The 21,750-nt window shown below is 50.6% G+C and overlaps 1 protein-coding gene across 3 annotated transcripts in view; it reads left to right on the plus strand.

The window, feature by feature from the left end:
* CAMK2A (calcium/calmodulin dependent protein kinase II alpha) overlaps positions 1 to 21,750 on the plus strand; it is a 65,832-nt gene that overhangs the window by 9,725 nt on the left and 34,357 nt on the right. For all 3 annotated transcript variants that reach the window (XM_005683168.3, XM_013965695.2, XM_005683169.3), the window contains exons 2-4: positions 6,110 to 6,204; positions 13,398 to 13,457; positions 21,682 to 21,736. In XM_005683168.3, coding sequence (XP_005683225.1) covers positions 6,110 to 6,204; positions 13,398 to 13,457; positions 21,682 to 21,736 — 210 coding nt within the window. The remainder of the gene's footprint in view (positions 1 to 6,109; positions 6,205 to 13,397; positions 13,458 to 21,681; positions 21,737 to 21,750) is intronic.

The following is a 21,750-nucleotide window of genomic DNA, read 5'->3' on the forward strand; positions in this document are numbered from 1 at the left end:
TGGCCCAGGAGGAAGTGGGTCTGCAGCTCCTTGTGTCCATCTTTCAAGTGGAAGGATAAACAAGCTGATAGCCAAGCTGAGTGAGGACCCCAGGTGTTTGGAATTACTGCGAGTCAGCATTTTGGGGTATTTCAGGCCAGAAAGGGTGATGAGCCTCCTGTGGGCAGGCAGCCAGCAACTCCCAGGACATTGTGCCTGCCAGGCAGCCGGAAAAGCAATTTCCCAGTGTAAATCTTGCTTTTCACGGCCCATTAGCATGTTCCCACATTTTCAGCCACGATGGACCCACTATCAGCGTGCTCTCGCCCTTCCCATCTGTCTGTTGAACCAGGTGCTGCCTCCCTGCCTGCTTACACCCAAGGGCAGGTTGCTTGGGCCTGGGGAAGCACCCCATCCCCTCACGATGGTCCCCACATACCTCCTTCCCTGGCTTGCTTCTTTCCTGAGCTTGGCAAACAAGGTCCATTTTGCTTCTGATGATGCCAGCTGTTCTCATCACTTCGGAGATAATGATGCCTATAAAAGGCGTTGTTTCCTGAGCATTTACTACACTCCAAGGATTGGGCTAAACCCACTGCATACCTTAGTCTCATATTGAATCCTTGAAACAACTGCTCAGGGTGGGTACTAGTCTTTACCTACGTTTTACAGGGGAGGAAAATAGTCTTACTGAGGTTAAATAAATTGCTAGTTAGCGGCTGGACCACAATGTGCACTCTGGTTGGTCTGGTTCAGGACTGCCAGTTCTTATCCACATAGAACTTCACAATCCAACCTGGTGGTCACTAGCCACTTATAATGATGGAAATGAAATAAAATGAAAAATTCGTTTCTTCGGTCCTACTAACCACATTTCAAATACCCTATAGCCATAGGAGGCTAGCATCTGTCATGATGGACAGTATTTCCATCATCGTAGAAAGTTCTCTTGGACAGCTCTAGTATAGAATATTGAAGGTGGAGGGAATCCCCTGGTGGTCTAGTGGTTAGGACTGGGTGGCCTGTGTTCAATCCCTGGTTGGGGACCTAAGGTCCCACGAGCCGTGCTGCACAACCAAAAAAATGAAGAATATTGAAGGTGGAAAGGTCTCTATTCTTTTTAGCCTCATGCCCACACCAATCCCCACGAAACCCGTGAGGCCCACACTGGGGCAGACCCCTCCCCAAGACCTCCCAGCAGGGCTGAGATCTGAGATTTTGTCCCTCCAGTGTCTGTCTATCTTGCACACACTCCTCCCTGCCCAGATTCTGTGACCCTCTCCTAACACGTGTACATACCCAGGGTGACGGCACGTGTCACCACATACATGAGGGCATTGACAGGCTGCTGATGCACACTTGTGGGCAGACATGTGCCCCTGAAACCTTTGTACCCAGGATCCACCCGAGGACATCCCCCACCTGCCAGGGCCCTCCCATGCAGGCTTCATCCCTTCCTCCTTGAACCCTTGGTCACTCTCTCCCACTCTGCCCTCCCCATCCTGGCCTCCTCCCCTTTTCGGCCCTGTCCTGTTTCCAGGCTCTGCCCACCCACCCACTGGCCACCTGCTCAACTCAGGGCCGTGGGAGGGGTGGGCTGGCTCTTCCTTTTGCCAAAGCTGCTGGGCTGTGGCCACTTGCTCCCACAGGACGAGAATGCAGAAACATGCCTTTTTTAAAACAAAAGATTAAAAAGAGAGGAAGTTAGGGCTGCGATCTTGCTGCCCACACTCTCATTTTTGCTACAGAATCTCCTCTGCGCCCCCAGCCCTGATCCCCAGCACCAGAACTGGCAGGGAAGAGCCTTTCCACTCGTGGATGAAGACCTGAGGCCTCATAGGTAGAAAACGGGCTCCCTGGCCCAGACCATTTCCTCGCCCCATCAGTGATCAGTGTGCCCTGGCACTGTGCCCAGGGTTTCGCGTGTGCTGCCTCACTTAATCTCCCCCCAAAACCCAGGACAAAAGTATTATTATTGCCCCCATTTTATAGGAGGAAACAGAGTTGAAGTGCCAAGTTCAGTATCACACAGCTGGGGGTCAGTCACGATCAGATCACAGGGCTTTGTGAGCCCAGAACCCCTGCTTTTGGGGGTCACACTGTCTTGCCTTTGGTGGAGTCAGGAGAACAAGAACAGGCAACCTGGATTCTTGTCACAGCCTCGGGAGGAATATGCCTGCTCCCTTGAGGCTTCAGTTTCATGTCCTGAAAAAATGGGGGATCAAAATCACAACTTTGCAGGGTTGTTGTGAGGACCAAGGAGCTTAGTGGTGAAGGAGTATGCCTTCTGGGTTTGCGCGAGCCTGGTGTTCTCTGAATCGGTTTGGATGAAGCCCTCCTTCTACGTGCGTGTGTGCCCAGTTGTGTCCGGCTCTTTGAAACCCAGTGGAGTGCAGCCCACCGGGCTTCTCTGTCAATGGGATTCGTCAGGCAAGAATACTGGATTGGGTTGCCATTTCCTCTTCCAGGGGATCTGAACCTAGGGATCGAACCTGCGTCTTTGGCATCTCCTGCTTTGGCAGGTGGATTCTTTGCCACAGAGCCACCTGGGTTAGAACCTGGGATTTACACAAAAGCTTGACACTGGGTTGTGAGGAGGAAGTTCAGCAAGCATGACTTCTCTTATTTGATAGACGTGGCTCTCAGGTCCTCAGTTCCTGGGGTAGAGCCTAGGTTCGTGGCGCCTGTTAAGCCTCTGCACAGAGCCCCATGCATGTGCTAGCTGCCGGTGAATGAGACAAACCCTCCTTTCCTGCTCCTCTTCTCCCTGGAATCCTCAGAATCTTTGCCAGAAGGGGCCATTTGAAACATGCTGTCTTCTCTGGGGCTTCTGAGAATCATGGCCTCCCACTGGGCAGGAACCTGAACGTCCCGGTCTGAGTAGGGTGGGCACCTTCCTCAAGTACCTGTTCCTGTTCCTAACACCCCAGACTGACGCCCTCTCCCTGCCTAAATTCAGTCCCTCTCACTTAAATCTACCTCCTGTTCCTATAGTAACATTTATGGAGGCCCTGTTGGTCCTTAGGAACTCTGTCTAGTGGATGGACGAGCAGCCGTGGTCCTGGGCTAGCGGAGGAGGTGTGCTGTGCTGTGTCATGGGGAGGGAGCTTCTCAGGGCGGGAGACCCACTGGGCTGCTCCCTCCACGTGGAGGACAGGCAGAGCCCCCCAGCCAGACGACGGTCTGTAGCTATGCCCATGAGTTCTGGTCTTTGCCAGCTTTCCTACAAGGTCATATTTCCTGGCCTCTAGCCCACCTCCCAGTTCTTCCTTCCTCATCCTTCTCCAGTTTCCCACCCGTTCCCTTCATGCTGCTCAGACACGAAGCCAGTGACAGAACGCCCTGGGGCCTGTGAGAACAGGCATCTCTGCCAGCCTGCAGGCTTCCTCGGTGCCTGCCAGCGTCCGCCCCTGCTCCCATCAGCTGCATCTGTGTAGCTGGGACCTGCCTGTGTGCTTGGGAGAGGGGATCAAAGTTTGGAAGATATGGTGGGGCATGGCCATGTCAGGAGCCTGGGTGTGCAGGTCCGCAAGCGGCAGGCTCACTGGGTGGAGAAGCCAAAAATCTGGGACTGCAAATATCTGAGTTCAAAACATAGCACCGCCTGTGTGACCTTGAGCACTCTCCCCTGAGCTACGGGGAAGCTCAGAGTCTTGGGCTCTGCCTCAGACTTAAGGAATCAGAATCTGCCTTTTAACAAGATGCCTGGGTAATTCATATGCACAATAAAACTGGAGAAGGCTGCACAGGAGACTTGTTCCTTGCCATTAGCCTGTGGTTAGGGCGATCACAGACCATGGGCAGTGTCTGGCCCCTTAGGATCCTCCTTTGTGATGTGAAGGGGTTGCGCCAGATGATGTTTGTAGTAGAAGGTATAACATGGCACCTAGATGCCAGATCTAGCCCTCAAACTAGTTTTGTTTGACAAAATATTACGTTTAGATTTGTTTTGATTTATTTATTTTTAATTGGAGGATAATTGCTTTACAGTTGTGTTGGCTTCTGCCATCTATCAGCATGGATCAGGCCACAGGTGTAGATATGTCCCCTCCATCTTGAACTTCCCACTCCTTTCCACCCCTCTAGGTTGTCACAGAGCATTAGATTTGGAAATTTCCTGTGTGACCCAGGGAGCTAAATCTTTTGGAATAAGATGCCAGTATTTAACGGAGAAGGCAATGGCACCCCACTCCAGTACTCTTGCCTGGAAAATCCCATGGAAGGAGGAGCCTGGTAGGCTGCAGTCCATGGGGTCGCTAGGAGCCAGACACAACTGAGCGACTTCACTTTCATTTTCACTTTCCACTTTCATGCATTGGAGAAGGAAATGGCAACCCACTCCAGTGTTCTTGCCTGGAAACTCCCAGGGACGGGCGAGCCTGGTGGGCTGCCGTCTATGGGGTTGCACAGAGTCAGACACGACTGAAGCGACTTAGCAGCAGCAGCAGCGGCAACCAGTACTTAAAATTTGGGAAATGTCACTAAAATATCCAGTTTCTAGTTTTTCTTGAAAAATCAAATAATGTGGAAAATGGGCACATTCCACATGGCAACAATGTCTCCTATGAGCTGGGAAACCCACAGCCCTTGCTTCAAGTTCTTCTAGCCACAATTATTTTGAAGATAAAAACCCAGGAGCCTCTAAAAACACATGAAAAAAATGCTCAGCTTCACTCTTGATATAAGAATTCCAAATTAAATCTACATTGAGTCGCCGTGCTCATCTCACTAGTAAAGATATAAAAGTTTGATCACACGTTGTATTGACAAAGGCCGAGGGAAATGGTCCCTTCACATATTAGCATGAACGCTGGTACATCTCTAAGATGGATCGTTTCTCGTTATCTTTCAGAAGTACCCTAAAATACCTTTGTATTGTTTTGTCACTAAGTCATGTCTGACTCTTTTTTGACCCTATGGACTGTAGCCTGCCAGGCTCCTGTCCATGGGATTTCCCAGGCAAGAATACTGGAGTGGCTTGCCACTCCCTTCTCCAGGGGAAAACAACAGCTACCCTTGACCAAATAATACCTGTTTTAGAAGTTTATTTGCAGACACTTGTATACATGAAAAGTGAAAGTGAAGTCGCTAGTCATGTCCAACTCTTTGCAACTCCATGGACTCTGTCCATGGGATTTTCCAGGCAAGAGTACTGGAGTGGGTTGCCATTTCCTTCTCCAGAGGATCTTCCCAACCCAGGGACTGAACCTGGGTCTCCTCCCTTGTAGGCAGACACTTTACCATCTGAGCCACCAGGGAAGTCATGGGAAATGTAATTCTAAGGCACATATATGAGGTTAGGCATTGCAGCCCCGTTTGTCATAGCTATAGACTGGGACTAACCTAATTGCCTGTCGATAGGGGACTGGCTAGGTAAATTACAGGACAGCCACATGATTAAATGAGAACTCTCTATGTGATAATATAGAAGGAGGATCTCTAAAAAAATTTCTGAAGAAGAAGAGGGTACAGAGCAGCATGCAGTGTCCAGTATTTGCATGGGGGAGGGGGAAGGTATCTATGGAAAGATGCTCTGGTAACACTGGCCACCTCTGGGCAGGGGACCTTGGAGTCTGGGGTATAGGGATGGGAAGGAGTCACTTAACTATCCACACTTTTGTATCTTTTGAACTTTGAACTATGTCAATGTGTTAACTACGCAAAGAATAAAACACTGAAAACTTCCAGGGACCTGCTGCTGCTGCTGCTGCTAAGTCGCTTCGGTCGTTTCCAACTCTGTGCGACCCCATAGATGGCAGCCCACCAGGCTCCTCCGTCTCTGGGATTCTCCAGGCAAGAACACTGGAGTGGGTTCACTTTCCAGAGACCTAGATTCTGTGATTCTAACATTGCATGATTTTAGGGCTTTAGAATTTGTCGAGCCTGATTTAATATGACTGGACAAAGCTCAACTCCCACGAGGCCAAGTTCCTAACAATTTACTACCAGTGGTTCCCATGGGTCTCCAGGCCTGCTCTGTCCCCAAGGTATGCCACTAGCAGCCCCTACAAGCTCGAGCAGCCCTGAGGGAAGGCTCCCTCCCAGCACAGAGCAGCTGCGTGAACTGTGGTGTCTCCTGGGAACATAGCCCTTGGGCCCTCACTCACCCTCTTTGCCTCCTCTGTCCTAGGGGAGCCTTCTCAGTGGTGCGCAGGTGTGTGAAGGTGCTGGCCGGCCAGGAATATGCTGCCAAGATTATCAACACGAAGAAGCTCTCGGCCAGAGGTAGGTGCCAGATCCATGCCTGGCCCGCCCTCCTCCCTTCATCCTTCCCTCTATCCCTTGAGTTAGAACCGGGACCTAGGTCTCTCCTTCTGGGTGATGCTGCTGTCAGAGGTGGGGGCTCTTCCTCCTGTGGGTACTATGAGAATAGACTCCTCCATATTTCTTCCTTAGGGGATCTAGACTGGATGCTGTAGCCTCTCACAGGCCAGGCTCTCTACCCCTCATCCACCCACCCAGGTAAAGACTAAGCTGCCAGGCAGGCCCTCCTTTCCCTGCTGTTCTGCCATTCACCTGCTTTCTCACTGCCAGGCCTCTGCGCCTGCCTCTCTCTCTGCCTAGATGCTCTCACCTGGCTCCTTACAAGGCTGGCCCTTTGTCAGCCTTCGGGTCTCAGTTCAATGTCACATCCTTTGAGAGACTTCCCTGCCCCCCAGATCTGAGGGTGACCTCCCCGTTTTATGTCTCTTGTTACTGTTTACTATCTTTGTGGCTTTCTCCCAATGTGGAGAAAGCATCCCATTTACTGGTTTGGTACCTTGTTTACTATTCATCTTCTTTTATGACCATAAGCACCAAGAAGGTGGGTCTGGGTCTCATTCCCTGTACGTGCCCAGCACCCGGGACAGCGCCTGACATATCCGGGTGCTCAATCAGCGTCCTATGAACACCAGGTGCGCTGTGCCTCGACCGCACCAGTCCACCTTCTGCTTCCTGAATACTCCCTTGGACAGTGGCTTCCCAGCCTGGAATCCCCTGGAGAGCTTCAGACATTCCTCATGCCTGGATCCCACATCCCAAGGGTATAATTTAATTAGTCTGGGCTGTGACTTGGGTTTTTGGAAATGATCCCCAGGTAATTCTAATTTGGACGTGGTTCTAAACCCGCAGCATCAGCATCATTAGGAGATTGTTAGGAATGCAAATTCATAATTCCAGATGTAAGGGATCCGAATCTGCATTTTGACAAGATACCGGTAATTTGTATGGACTTTAACCTTTGGAGTGCCTGCTCTGAAGCTATGTTCTTGCCCTTAGCATGTGGTTAGGGTCGTGGTGGTGGTGACCACAGTGGGAAAGGTTGTCTTCGAAGATCTCCACCCTGAACAGTGGGTCTGAGCTGCCTTAGGGACCCTAAGCTGTGGGGGGCATTCTGGTGGGTGAGGCAGGTCAGGAGGGGGCTGTGCAGCCACGCTTGCGCAGCATGGAACGGGCTGGCAGAGTGTCCAGGTGTTTGTCTGGCATAGCGGCAGCTGTCTGGGCCAGGGCCCATCAGGTGTGGGTTTCGCAGAGGCCGGTACAGGATGTTCACATTGGGCCCCACGGGCCTCCCAGCAGGCTCCGTGTTTCACCGTGTGCTGCTGCCTTTCATGTCTCTGGCTCAGCGTTGCTGGGAGCCTGGCACTTTCCAGTTACCGAACTCCCCCGTAGACAGATCAACATCCTGCAGGGAAAAGAGGCTGGGGTGGCGGCAGTCCTCTGAAGACCGGGGCCTGCCGTGGCACACAGCCTGTGTGAATGCTTGTGCGGAAGGGCGAGCCCTACGGAAGGTCCAGGGCCAGAGCCTGGGGTGGGAAGCCAGGGCAGGCAACAAGGCCAGCAGGGGCACTGCCTCACACGCAGATGCCGGGACTCACCCGGCCGTTGCTGTGTGACTAGTGGCTGTCCAGTGCCCTCTCTGTGTTTTATATCACAGATGGTCAAGGGAGATGTCCCAATCCCTGAGATACAGCAGGGGCAGGGCTAGAGCCGTGGCTTGGGGTGACAGGTTGGATTGCCACCCCCCCGCAGGGAGGGAGAATCAAGAACTAGGGTCCTCCCTGGATGCTGGGGAATCTTGAGCCTGTTCAGCACAGTCTCAGAGCCACATCCACACAAGCACAAGACAGAAAGAAACACATGTGGGGGGATGGAAGGAGCATCGCCTCTTTTCTGGAGGGTACCTAAGGGTTTGGGGGAGTGTAGACTCTGGTCTGTGCAGTAACTGCCAAGCCCCCTCTCTGGTGATTTAAGAAAGCTCTGACCTCCTGGGAGGAAGGTGCCCAGGCCTTGGTGAGTGTGAGGGGCTGGGGGGAGGGTCTCAGAACCTTCCCAAAGAAGCCTGCCAACTGCGATGCTTTTCTCCCAGCTTCCTTTAGCAGGTTTCTTTGTTCGTTCCTCCTGCGGCCTGTGGCGGGGAGCGTTTTAATGCTGGATGTTTGGCAACACACTCCAAGCTTCTCCTGCTGGCACTCCTGGGTGACTCTGGCAGTTCCCAGCAGGGGCCATGCCCCCGGAGCGTCCTCCACCCCCACCCCAGGAGCTATGGCTTCCCCTTTCCCATGGGGCCAGCCTCTTTTATTGAGCAGCTCCCAAACCCGGGAGATGATTTTTGTGTGTATTTTTAAACTACTCTTTTTATATAAAATGCTCGTACTATAAACAATTCCAAGAAGCCATAAAGACATGAAATGAAAGGTAAAAATGTTTCCCTGTCCCAATCCCTGCCAAATCCCCCTGGGAGCCTTTTGAAAGCTACAGCTGCCCCAGTTCCACCCCTGAGGGTGGGGGATTCAATAGGTGAGGCCCCCCCAGTTCCTGCCTTTACAAAGTCCTGTCGGCAGTGACAACAGCCAGGAGATGCTCAGCGCTAACTCCCTGCCAGGGGCTCTGGAAGCTTCCTAGCCACAGCCTCACCAGGCAGACAAACAGAAAGAATTCATCAACATTTTAGGGGATGGTGGGCACATGGACCTAGCTAGTGCTGCCAGAGGTGACTGGCCCCCGTCCAGCAACCTCCACAAGCCTCACTGTCCACCTGAGCACTGAGGGGTTACTTCCTTGGCTCCCTAATGACCAGTCCCAGGACACCAGGTGGAAAGCATGATATGAGCTCATTCAGCTGTCCCTGAGCTTCAGGTTTATGCAAGGGAGCGTGCAAGGAGGCAGTGAGACGCATCTTTCTTGTCTTTCTCATCTGCTTCCCCACCCCTTCCCCATTCTTGGTCCTCCAGGTTATTTCTCCAACTGCCCAGGATCTGGAGGCTTTTTGAAGTCCTGTGGAGGGAGGGGACATTTCCTGTCCTGAGACTAGAGGTCTATTTTCTGCCCTGGCTCCTGTGCCTCTAGCCAGAACCCCGCTGCCCACATACCTGCTGGAGCCCACTCACTCTGCTGGCAGAGCCCTCAGGCTTCCCCAGGTTCTGCTCTGCCCTGTCATGCCCTGCTGGTCCTGTCTGGCCCCAGAAACCTCTCCCCAGAGTTCCCACCCACCCACCGCCTGCCGAGCTCTGGGCAGACTTGGCCCCCTTAACCCCAACACCCTGGAAGTCTGCCCCCAGGAAGGGAGGGAGAAAATTCACAAAGCATCTATCACAATCGGTGTTGGGAGCAAGGCTTCCTGGTGACCAAGCAGGAGGCTGCACACTAGCTTCTCTCAGATATCTCACCATCATGGGACTACACTGAACTGGATGGATTGATTTCTCAATTATGAAAATAGGAGGCAATACAGTACAGTAATTATGAACATAGGCTGAAATCCCAACTCTGCTACTTCTTGGATATGGGAATTTGGACAAGCTGCTTATGACTGTGGGTCCTCGGAACATAGCAGAAACCGGCAGTCAAGGTCTTGCTGTCATCACACCTGTTTGCTAGGCAGGGAGACTGAAAAGAACATTAAACACACCAATAAGCTGGGTATTTTCAAGTAGTGATCAGTGTTAACAAAGAAAATAAGACAGGGTAATGGGGGTGTGATGGGGCTGGAGGAAAAGGCAGCTGGGGAAGTTAAGGAGGTGACATGGTGCTGGGACCTGCTTGAGGAGAAGGAGGCAGCCATGAGAAGACCCAAGAAGAATATTTCAGGCAGAGGGCACAGCAGGTGCAAAGGCCCTGAGGTGGGAAGGAGTTTGCAGTGCCTGAGGCCACAAAGGAGGCTAGTGTTGGGGGAGCTTCAAGGCCAAGATGAGGCAGAACTCGGCACCCTGCGGGGTCTTTCTGGATGTTTTTGAGGACTTCGGATTGTATTATAAGTACTTTAGGAAGCTGTTGGAAAGTTTGAAGGCAGGATCTCATTTCTATTTTAATAAGAAGTCCTTGGCTACCCTCTTAACTATTGACTGGGGGGCTGGGGGGAGCCTTTAAGAGTGGTTCCTCAAAGTTCTGAGTTGTAACAAGGCTTGACCACACTGGTGATTACCTTGATTTTGTCAAGAGACTGCTTAACGGAGCAAGCCTCAAAGGTCAAGAGGAACTCAGCGCCTATATTTCTTGAGGTTCCCTGCATATTAGATAATGAAAACATTTCAGAGTTACAAAAATTATTATATACAGTATATGTTCACATTCAACAAATTAATGCTTTTAGCACTGAAGGTTGCAATGCAGTGTAACTGTACTGTGCACAAGATGATTACAAGATTTATGAAAACAGTTCCTAGCATTTCCGGCAGTGACGTCTGGTAACCAGTCACATGTTTAAAGCTGTGTGACCAGCGTTTTCTTCTTTCAATCCTGTTAGTGTAACTCTGCTCCCAGGTGACCTTACATGGAGAAAAACATCAGAATTCTGGGTTTAGGTCCTTTGTCCCCTGAATGTGTAGCCTGAGCCAGGAGTCCCCTCATCCCCTCTGATAGGTCCCACTTTGAGTTGCCTGGTTTTTGGTTCTGCTGGGGATGGTGGGTGGGGGGCAGGGTCTGGAGCTGGGGAGGGTTCAGTCATCCTCTGCTTACTGAGGGCTCTTGGCCAGCTCTGGTTGGGGACCCCCCTCTTTTGCCTGGGAATCAGCCTTCCTTCCCCTCCACCTCCCTACCCTGAAGGATTTGGAAGGAGACAGAGAGGGAGGAGAAATGAGGATGCCCCCAGTTGGGCCAGCCATCCCCCTCTAGCCTGCAGCTGCCTTCAGCTGGGGAGTGGAGCTTACACTCTACTGAAAGAGGATTGGACTTAATTGCTTTGCTGATGGAAAAGCCACATTTCAGTATTGATCTTGGTTTCTGCAGCCCTTGGAGGACAGCTGGTGATTCCACTAACAGAGAGGGGAGGGTACAGGGGAGCTGGGCAGCCTAGGGACAGGGCTGGGATTTTCTTCCTCCTCATCACCATCCCTGGTGCCCACCTTCCCTGGAGGGGCCATTCAGAGAGCAGGGTTCTAGTCCTGACTCCACCACTGAGTGTCTGTGTGAGTTCCCTCCTGTGGGCCTGAATTTTCCCACTCGGGAATAGGAGGCAGATGGAGATGATAGTGATGAGTCAGGGTGTAGAGAACAGGACAGCATTGGGTTTTGATATTTATTTTTTTTTGTTTATTTTTTGAGTGGTTTTTTTTTTTTTTTTTTTTTTTTTGCTGTGCCGCGTGGCCTGCAGGATCTCAGTTCCCCTACCAGGGGATGAAGCTGAGCTGTGGCAATGAAAGCCTAGAGTCCTAACCACTTGGCCACCGGGGAACTCCCTGACAGGGTTTTACTGCTCACCCATGGAATCTGACTACCTGGATACAAAGCATGGCTCCATTGCTCACTGCAGTGTGGCTTTGAGTCAGATACTTAACCTTTCTGAACCTCTGTTTCCTTCTCTGTAAGGCCAGCACAATGGTAATATTATCCTCAGAGGATTATTGGGAGGGCTTGAGATGTATATAAAATGCTCTGCACAATACCTGACACACAGTAGATATTCTGTATTTGTGACTGGCTCCTATTATACTGTTGGTTTTGTTTTGTTTTTTAATTAAGGCATTAAATACCAAACTGTGAGAAAAGCACCACAAAGGAAATTGAAAAATGATCAAAACAGGGACAGTGATACCCACAGCCCGGGCTTATCAGGAGGACTGAATGCGGTCACGGGTATGATTGTGTTCAGCAGTCTCAGAGTCAGAGATCATGGGTGCAGATCCTGAACAAGGCCTCTCTCCCAGGTGGGCAGGGAAATCTAGGGGGTTTGGACAGAAGTCCCAGGAAGCAGCTGGGAGATCTCTGGGTAAGCCCCCACTACCCTGCAGATTCTTTGGGGCTCTCTGTGTCCTTGGTGCTGACTTCTCTCACAGTAGGCATCTTCTATAAATTAATACAACCCTTCTCCTGCAGAGAATACCTACTCCCTTAGGAAGATTTGTTCTTTCATTTAGTTATTTCTTCTTTTTTTTAAGGTTTAGCTTTAGTCACCTCTTTATTTATGTATTTTAAAAATTGTATTTATTTATTTACTTTTGGCTGTGCTGGGTCTTCATCACTGCGCGGGCTTTCTCTAGCTTCGGAGAGCGGGGACTGTTCTCTAATTGTGGTATGAGGGCTTCTCATTGAGTGGCTTCTCTTGTGGCGGAGCGTGGGCCTGGGGCCCTTGGGCTTCATCGATCGTGGCTCCCAGCCTCCAGAGCACAGGCTCAATAGTTGCGGCACAGGGGCTTAGTTGCTCTGAGGCCATGTGGGATCTTCCTGCTTCAGGGATCGAACCCGCGTCTCGTGCACTGGCAGGTGGATTCTTTACCGCTGAGCCACCAGGGAAGCCCGTTCATTTATTTCTTGAGCATCTTCCATGGGCCAGGGATTTAGGTAGATGCCAGGGGTACAACAGAGACCAAGTCCTTGCCCTCAGGGACAGCGACATCCCTGAGACAGAGCGGCATGTGCTGTCTAGGGGCCCTGGGAATGCAGAGGTGGAGCCCCCAGCAACTGGCAATCAGGGTGGGCTGCCAGAGTGACATCCAAGGATGGCTAAGAGTGAGTGATGGCCAGTGCAGAGCAGCTGGGAGGCTGAGAGGGAGCTTTCCAAGCTGAGCGAATCGCATGTGCGAAGGTCCCAGAGTGAGAGGGCTGGGCAGGGCATGCCTGGAGAGCTGAGGTTCAGCAGTTCCACTGGAGAAGGTGCAGTGGGAGGGGCAGGGCTGGGGGAGGGCAGTCGGAGCCTGATGTGGGGTGGGGGTGTTCCAAGCTGCCTGGAGTTTGGCTCTGATACAGGCAAGAGATGCCCCTCGGTTGAGAACCCTGAAAACCGAGACCCAGGGCGGGGAAGGGACTTCTGCCTCACTGCAGCCTGGGTCTCTCTCTTCCGCTGCATCTCACTGCCTTCTTGGAGAACCCGGAGGCTCTGCCCAGGCGACCTTGCCCAGGCCCTGGGAGGGAGAGGTCATTAGAGGCTGTGAGGAGGGAGAGATGGGGTGGGTGGAGATGCCTCCCTCCCCTGGACTCATCTGGGCATCTGTGTGTTTCAGACCACCAGAAGCTGGAGCGTGAAGCCCGCATTTGCCGCCTGCTGAAGCACCCCAATATCGGTGAGCATGGGGGATGGGCGAGGGGTGTGGGTGGGACCTGGCCCAGCTCCCCTGCCCGCCCTGGTGGGTGTTTGTTGAGGGAAGGGGGCAGCTGCTCTCTTCTTGGGGACGGCAGCAAATAGAGGTGGGAAAGGGGGTGTCTGTCATGGTATCCATACTCCTCCGCGAGCAGCTTGGTTGGGGGGAAGGTGAAGAAGGGGCCCTTCCTCCCAGCCCACGCTGCCGGCAGCCTCCTTCAGAAAAGCTGTTTCAGGAAAACTTCCGAAGCTCTGAGAGACGAAAATAGGCCAGGCTTAGCCTTGACCAGTGTAGCCCACTCCCCAAGCCCACCCCCATGCTGAGTCAGCCTGGCACCATGGCCCTTCCCACCTGCAGGGACCTGCAGTGCCGGTCTCTCCAAGCCAGCCCCAAGGTGGCCCCTGCCCCAGAGTGGACTGAACGCAGGCTGCATGGAGTGGCTGTGCCCAGGGCAGGCAGGATGGCTCTGAAATAGCACCTGGCTGCCTGACCTCCCTTCCCCCGTCCCTGCACAGCTGAGGGGCTGTCTCACTGCATGGCAGGGCTCTGAGTCATGATGGGGAGGGAGTGCAGATTCTAGATATAGTTCTGTCAGGGAATGGCTGTGTGACCTTGGGTAGGAGCACTACCCTCTCTGAGCCACTTTCTCCCATCTTTGCAAGGAGAGGGCTGTCTGGACCAGCTGGGCATCTTGTTAAAAGGTAGATTCTAGCTGAGTGGGTCCGGATGGGGCATGAGGGTCTGCATTCCTAACACACTGTGAAGTGACACCAAAGCTGCTGGCTCACCAGTCACACTTGAGCAGCAAGATCTAGGTGCTCTGTAAGGAACATTCCAACTCCGACAGCTACCACGCCTTCTCCCTCAGGAGGGGAGCATCTCTCTGTGTCCAGGGCCCCAACAGTTAACTCCTCTGCAAAAGAGTAGCATCTCCATCTTCTATTTATACCCAGAAAGCACCTCCCCTTCCCGTGCCTGGGGAAAGGAGCAGAGCTGCACAGACAGCAGCTGGAGCCTTGGGGCCAGAGTCGGAGAAGGGGCAGCAAGGCAGCTGGCGGGGAGCCACCCTGGTTGGCCCCTGACCTGCTTATGACCATGGGCAATTCCTGTCCAATCTGGGCCTGCCTCCAGCTCCCCAGCTGTACAATGGAGGGAGTCATGAGTGGTCTTTGACTAGAATTCCACGGTTCTTAGAAAGCCCTTTAATCCTGGAAGAGGGAGATGGGTGTGTGTTTGTGCCACTGCGCAATTGCAGTTGTCAGCGGTCAACACTTCCCCATCCTTCAGTCGCTCACTCCCAGCTCTAGTAGGGAGCAGTAAGTTATGGGCTCTGGGGCTGACAGACTACAGTCAGATCCTGGGTTTGCTGCTTAATTGCTGTGTAACCCAGGACATGTTGCTTAACTGCTCTGAAGTTCAGTTTTCTCATCTGGAAAATGGGAATGATAGATACCTTGTAGGCTTATGATGATCAAACAAAGCATAGCACAATGAGAGGCCCCAGGGAAGGGCTCTGGATCATTTAGCTGCTCCACCTTTTCTCAATCTACACCCTCCAACAGAACAACCTTACCGAAAGACTTACCTTTTACCTGAATCTTTGTATGATTCTCATTCCTCTGAGCCATCAAGATTTTGAGTCATTGGTTTGGGGCACTATATATAATATGCTGGTTAAGAAAATGGAATCTTAAGTCAGACACACCTGGGTTCAAATCCCAGTTCTACCCTTTATTTGGTATCTGAGCTTGGGCAGGCTATGAACTTCTCAGACTGAGTACTTTCCAGTGTGAAATAAGGATAATCATGGTACCCACTTTCTAGAACTGTTGTGAGGGTTAAGTGATATATTGCAAGTAAAGTACTTAGCATAAGCCTGGCAGGTGGTAGAATCTCAGAAATGGCAGCCATCATCTTCATGATCATCATCACTTGAGTTATGACTCCTTCATTCATTGACCTGATGTCAAGGACATCCGAGACCCCACCATGTGCCAAGGCCTCTGCTAGTCTCTGAGGACGTGTGGAAGAAATGAGGGTGGGAGAGGAGTGGGGTAGCTGATGGACAGGGAAGTAGAGAGCAGAGCTGAGATCCAGAACGAGAAGATGCTTAGAAGAACCTAAAGCTATTGTCAAGGCTGGAAGGGTCCTTGGAGGGTACCACTTTCTGAGCCTCCAAGCACCTCAGTTCAAAGTAGTTGTAATCTGTCTAAAAGAGAGCAGATCAGTCCAGATGTGGCTATAGAACCTGAGAAGTGGGTCTGTGCCCAAAGAAACTGGACTATTCAACCTGCTTAGTGATCCCAGCCAAGCTCACTGCTCTCTGCCCGTGTGTGGCCACAGCCCAGCCCTAAGGGACTAAGTCAGGGAGGTCGCTGGCTCAGCACAGGGTGAACAAGCTGTACCATACACAAAGCATTTCCCTCCTAGATCTTGCTTCGGGGAGGACAACACTCTGCTCTCTGTACCATTAGCACCTGCTGATGAAGTGGACCCCCACCCCCACCTTAAAAGCCACCCAAGGAGCAGGAGGAGATAACCTGAGAGTTTAGCAGGTGATATGGGGTGGCAGAGGGAAGTGAGGTTAGTGAGGAAGATGGCGATGTCTTCATTTATTAAGTTTTTCCTAGAGCCAAGCACTGTGTTGAGCGCCTTACTAGCATCTTTGAATTAACTCCTGACACCAGTCCAGTGTAGTGGTATTGGCTCTGCTGCTAGGAAAGGAGGCTCAGAGAGGTTACATAATTTGCCCAAAGTCACACAGCTTCTAAGAGGTAGAGCTGGTAAGCAAAGTCAGAGAGTCTGACTGCAGAGCCCATGTTCTCAGTCCTTCTGTGACCATCAGGGGTGTCTTGTTGGGGGGCAGTGGCCAGAGGAACAAGTATGATCCTTCAATTTTTGAGAAAGAAATGGTAACTGTTGGAAACAGGACAGAATGTCAGAAGTTCATGAATCCAGCTACACAAATGAAAACTAGGCTCCAGATTTGTTTGTTCTGTGGCAGTGGCAGCACAAATGCCCATGGGCACAGACATGCCAGTCTCCCCACCAGGTAGTGGCGCCACCACGCAGGCCAGAGCCTTGGGATCCTTGCCTCTCTTGGGCTCTAGGCTGAGTTTTTCCTGAGGGCGGCCTCCAACCACAGGAAGAGAGGTTTTATGCATGAAAACAGCACTGAAATGAGGAATCCTGTCTCCTGTGCTCTGAGCCAAGATTTAGCCACCTCTTGGGGACTGAAGCCAACTCCAGGATCATCCCGCAGGTGGGGACTGGAATCCAGCCCATATTCCCCTGCTCAGAGGGCCAGCCTTCAAAATCAGCACAAAGGCACCATCGGAGCTAGAGGAAGCTCTAGAGACACCCTCTCCCATTCTGTCCATTTCCCTGAGCCCCGAGGACCTTCTCTAATAGAGGCTGAGGCTTCTGGCCAGAGGGAACCCTAGTCTTCTTGGAGCTCCTCCCAAATGGCTGTTGACCTGGTTCTAAAAGCCCCTACTTGAGATGCTTCTGGACGCAGCTTGGCTTCTCAGAGATTCTCACAATCACCAAAAAAAAAAAAAAAGAGTTAAAACCTCAAACACCTGAGCAGAGTAGAGGAGAAGGAGTTTGATCCTGAAGAATCCTTTGGGAATAAAGGGTCTTTCTCAAAACTTTACCTTGTTACACCATTAAAGCAAGTTTACGGTAGATAACTGATAAGACAAATAATTTTAAAGTATTTCCTATAATCTCAGCATATGGAGCTAACATTGATAATATATACTTCCATGGGGTATCTGATGTCTGTAGCTTCCTAAGTACATCTAAACATATCAGGTCAGGTTTCCTACAAGCAGAGCCTGAGGCAAGGATTCAGGTGTGTGTGGGAACATGAGGGCGTGCTCTCAGGGGAGACCTGCAAGGATAGCAAGAAGCAGGATGGAGGAAGGGGAAAGGAACCAAGCAGAGATGTGGCTTCAGGTCAAGTCTAACTCTGACCTGATCCCAGGTGAACGGTGCAGTGGGGAGGCCTCTGGAACATAAACCCTGTCTTGGAGCTGTCCCTCCTTTAAGGCAGACTGGTCCTTTGCATGGCCTCTGCCTCCCCATATTAGTTCATCATTGCCTGAAGGCTGTCGGTAATCTTGTGGGCAAAGTGGGCAGTTCCATCAGCAGTGGGCAGTTCTCCAGAGAAGGAGGGCACCTGCTCATGGTTAGCCAACCCCCCAGCAACTTCAGGATGGCTGCACCATCTTCCTACAGGAGGTCTGAGCAGGGAACCAAAATAGAGCTTTCAGATTCTGCACACACAAAATATAAGATGCTCAGTTCAAAACACACATACATTTCAAAAGTCTATTTTTGCTTTGAAATGCATTTAAAAGTTGAAATAGATTGAAGGATGAAGGGATGGATAGAAATATAGTAAGGCATATAGAAGAAATGGAGTAGGAAATGACAACCCACTCCAGTAACCTTGCTTGGGAAACCCCACAGACACAAGACCCTGGCAGGCTACAGTCCATGGAGTCACTGAGCCAGACATGACTGAGAGATTGAGCATGCACACACATATGAGAAAACAGTAATAATAGAATCTAGGTGGTATGTACATAGGTATTCACTTGACTGTATTTTGAAATTTTTTATTATAAAATGTTGATTAAAAAATTAAAGCAGGATTAAATTATACGTACTCAGGCTACTTAGTTTTTCAGTTCAGCTCAGTTCAGTCGCTCAGTCATGTCTGACTCTTTGCGACCCCATGAATCTCAGCACGCCAGGCCTCCCTGTCCATCACCAACTCCTGGAGTTCACTCAGACTCACGTCCATCGAGTCAGTGATGCCATCCAGCCATCTCTGTCGTCCCTTTCTCCTCCTGCCCCTAATCCCTCCCAGCATCAGAGTCTTTTCCAATGAGTAAACTCTTCGCATGAGGTGGCCAAAGTACTGGAGTTTCAGCTTTAGCATCAGTCCTTCCAAAGAAATCCCAGGGCTGATCTCCTTCAGAATGGACTGGTTGGAACTCCTTGCAGTCCAAGGGACTCTCAAGAGTCTTCTCCAACACTACAGTTCAAAAGCATCAATTCTTTGGCGCTCAGCCTTCTTCACAGCCCAACTCTCAACATCCATACATGACTACTGGGAAAACCATAGCCTTGACTAGACGGACCTTAGTCGGCAAAGTAATGTCTCTGCTTTTGAATATGCTATCTAAGGTTGGTCATAACTTTTCTCCCAAGGAGTAAGCATCTTTTAATTTCATGGCTGCAATCATCATCTGCAGTGATTTTGGAGCCCCCCAAAATAAAGTCTGACACTGTTTCCACTGTTTCCCCATCTATTTCCCAGGAAGTGATGGGACCGGATGCCATGATCTTCATTTTCTGAATGTTGAGCTTTAAGCCAACTTTTCACTCTCCTCTTTCACTTTTATCAAGAGGCTTTTTAGTTCCTCTTCACTTTCTGCCATAAGGGTGGTGTCATCTGCATATCTGAGGTTATTGATATTTCTCCCAGCAATCTTGATTCCAGCTTGTGTTTCTTCCAGTCCAGTGTTTCTCATGATGTACTCTGCATAGAAGTTAAATAAGCAGGGTGACAATGTACAGCCTTGACGTACACCTTTTCCTATTTGGAACCAGTCTGTTGTTCCATGTCCAGTTCTAACTGTTGCTTCCTGACCTGCATACAGATTTCTCAAGAGGCAGGTTAGGTGGTCTGGTATTCCCATCTCTTTCAGAATTTTCCACAGTTTATTGTGATCCACACAGTCAAAGTCTTTGGCATCGTCAATAAAGCAGAAATAGATGTTTTTTCTGGAACTCTCTTGCTTTTTCCATGATCCAGCGGATGTTGGCAATTTGATCTCTGGTTCCTCTGCCTTTTCTAAAACCAGATTGAACATCAGGAAGTTCACAGTTCACATATTGTTGAAGCCTGGCTTGGAGAATTTTGAGCATTACTTTACTAGCGTGTGAGATGAGTGAATTGTGCGGTAGTATGAGCATTCTTTGGCATTGCCTTTCTTTGGGATTGGAATGAAAACTGACCTTTTCTAGTCCTGTGGCCACTGCTGAGTTTTCCAAATTTGCTGGCATATTGAGTGCAGCACTTTCACAGCATCTTCTCTCAGGATTTGAAATAGCTCCACTGGAATTCCATCACCTCCACTAGCTTTGTTTGTAGTGATGCTTTCTAAGGCCCACTTGACTTCACATTCCAGGATGTCTGGCTCTAGATGAGTGATCACACCCTCGTGATTATCCGGGTCATGAAGATCTTTTTTGTTAGTTTTGCTTTAAAATAGTTTAAAAACATCTTTCAGTCATTATTTGTAAATATATTCTATTAAAGATTTTAAAAAGCATTTTATTTAAATTTGTATCCCTTCATCTTCCATCTCGGGTCCCCATCTGTGGAGGCACCCACTCTCCAAACTTTATGCAGAGAATACTTCAGCTACCTGATGTGAAGAGCTGACTCACTGGAAAAGATCGAAGGCAGGAGGAGAAGGGGATGACATAGGATGAGATAGTTGGATGGCATCACCAACTCGATGGACACAAGTTTGAGCAAACTCCGGGAGATAGTGAAGGACAGAGAAGCCTGGCGTGCTGCAGTTCGTGGGGTCACAAAGAGTTGGACACGACTGAGCAACTGAACAGCGACATGAGGGCCGTATGCTTTAAGGGACTCAATATTGTATGTGGCAGAAATTCAGATGGCCCTGGGGCTCACAGTGAAAAGTCTCACCCACCCACAACTCCAGCTGTTCTAATTCCCTTCCCCAAGGCCACCTCAGTGCCCACATCGCTGGATCATTCCAGAGAGACGAATGCCATACCCAAGCTGAAATGCAGCCTCCTTTTTAGAAAGGACTGTGAATACTGCTTTGCTCTTTCACCAAACAACAAAATTTAGATATGATTCCAAACTAGTGAATAAAGAACGCTGCATTATTTTAACATTTTCCATTGTGTGATGTACCATAACTCTTTGAGCCCACCCTCCCCGCTGCCCATGGACCTGTTTAGGTTGTGGTACAGGGAAGGACATGAACTTGACCTGGGAGAACTTGCCCTTGGCTGACAGGGTACAGGACCCCTAGAGTCAGCCCCAGGCCTTGGGCTCTCCCTCCTTTTTTTTTTTTTTTTTGAAAGAAGCTTAGGGGGTAATTTTGGAAGCTCTGGGCTCCTGGGAGCTTTGCCTCTGTTCTTGGTAAATGAGGTATGAAAAGATGGCAGTTTCTCAGCAGGCCAGAACTCTGGGATTGCTGTCATTCCCTCGTCCACCAGCTCTGTTATCTCCTCAGACCTGGAAGCGGAGGAGGGCTATTAGCGCAGGGCCAGCACTGAGTCAACATGGATTATGTGCCTCATGGAATTCTCACAACAAGCCTGCAATTCCAGGAGTTTCATTCTCATTGTCCAAGCAAGTAAAATGAAGTCATGTCTGACTCTTTGTGACCCCATGGACTGTAGCCTACCAGGCTCCTCTGTCCATAGGATTTTCCAGGCCAGAGTACTAGAGTGGGTTGCCATTTCCTTCGCCAGGGGATCTTTCCAACCTAGGGATCCAACCTGGGTCTCCCGCATTGCAAGCAGACGCTTTACCATTTGAGCCACCAGGGAAGCCCTCCAAGCAAGGAAAGAGGCTCAGAAAGGTATAGCAACTTGGTCAAAGATGCACAGCTAGCAAGTGGCAGAGATTTGAATCACAGGCTCTTCCCATGACCCTGGCCTGCCCAGCAGGGAAACTGAAGGTTGAAGAGGGAAGGGGTCTAAACTCTGACCAAAGCTGGGGTCTTTTGTCTTTATGCTCAGGCTTCTTTGGGTGATGCCTGAGATCAGTGAAGGCTTCCCTGGTAGCTAAGACAGTAAAGAATCCACCTGCTAATGCAGGAGATGCGGGTTCAGTCCCTGGGTTGGGAGGATCCCCTGGAGTAGGAAATGGCAACCCACTCCAGTATTTTTGCCTGGAGAATCCCTTGGACAGAAGACCCTGGCGGGCTATAGTCCATGGGGTCAAAAAGAGTCAGATATGACTGAGCGACTAAACAACAACAAAGGTGAGCCTTGGTTCATGCTTTGTCAAAGCACCTGGTACCCAGCTTGAGCTCAGTGACTTTCAGAGAAATTGGAATGTTGGCTATTTGAGGGGTGAGAGGGGGTGAGTGGGGAGCCCTGCGTCCTGCATAACCAGCTACCTTGGCCCCTCCTGCAGTCCGGCTCCACGACAGCATCTCTGAGGAGGGACACCATTACCTGATCTTTGACCTGTAAGTGTGGCCTC

Source organism: Capra hircus, chromosome 7 (assembly GCF_001704415.2).
Source record: "Capra hircus breed San Clemente chromosome 7, ASM170441v1, whole genome shotgun sequence".
Classification (NCBI taxonomy): Eukaryota; Metazoa; Chordata; class Mammalia; order Artiodactyla; family Bovidae; genus Capra; species Capra hircus.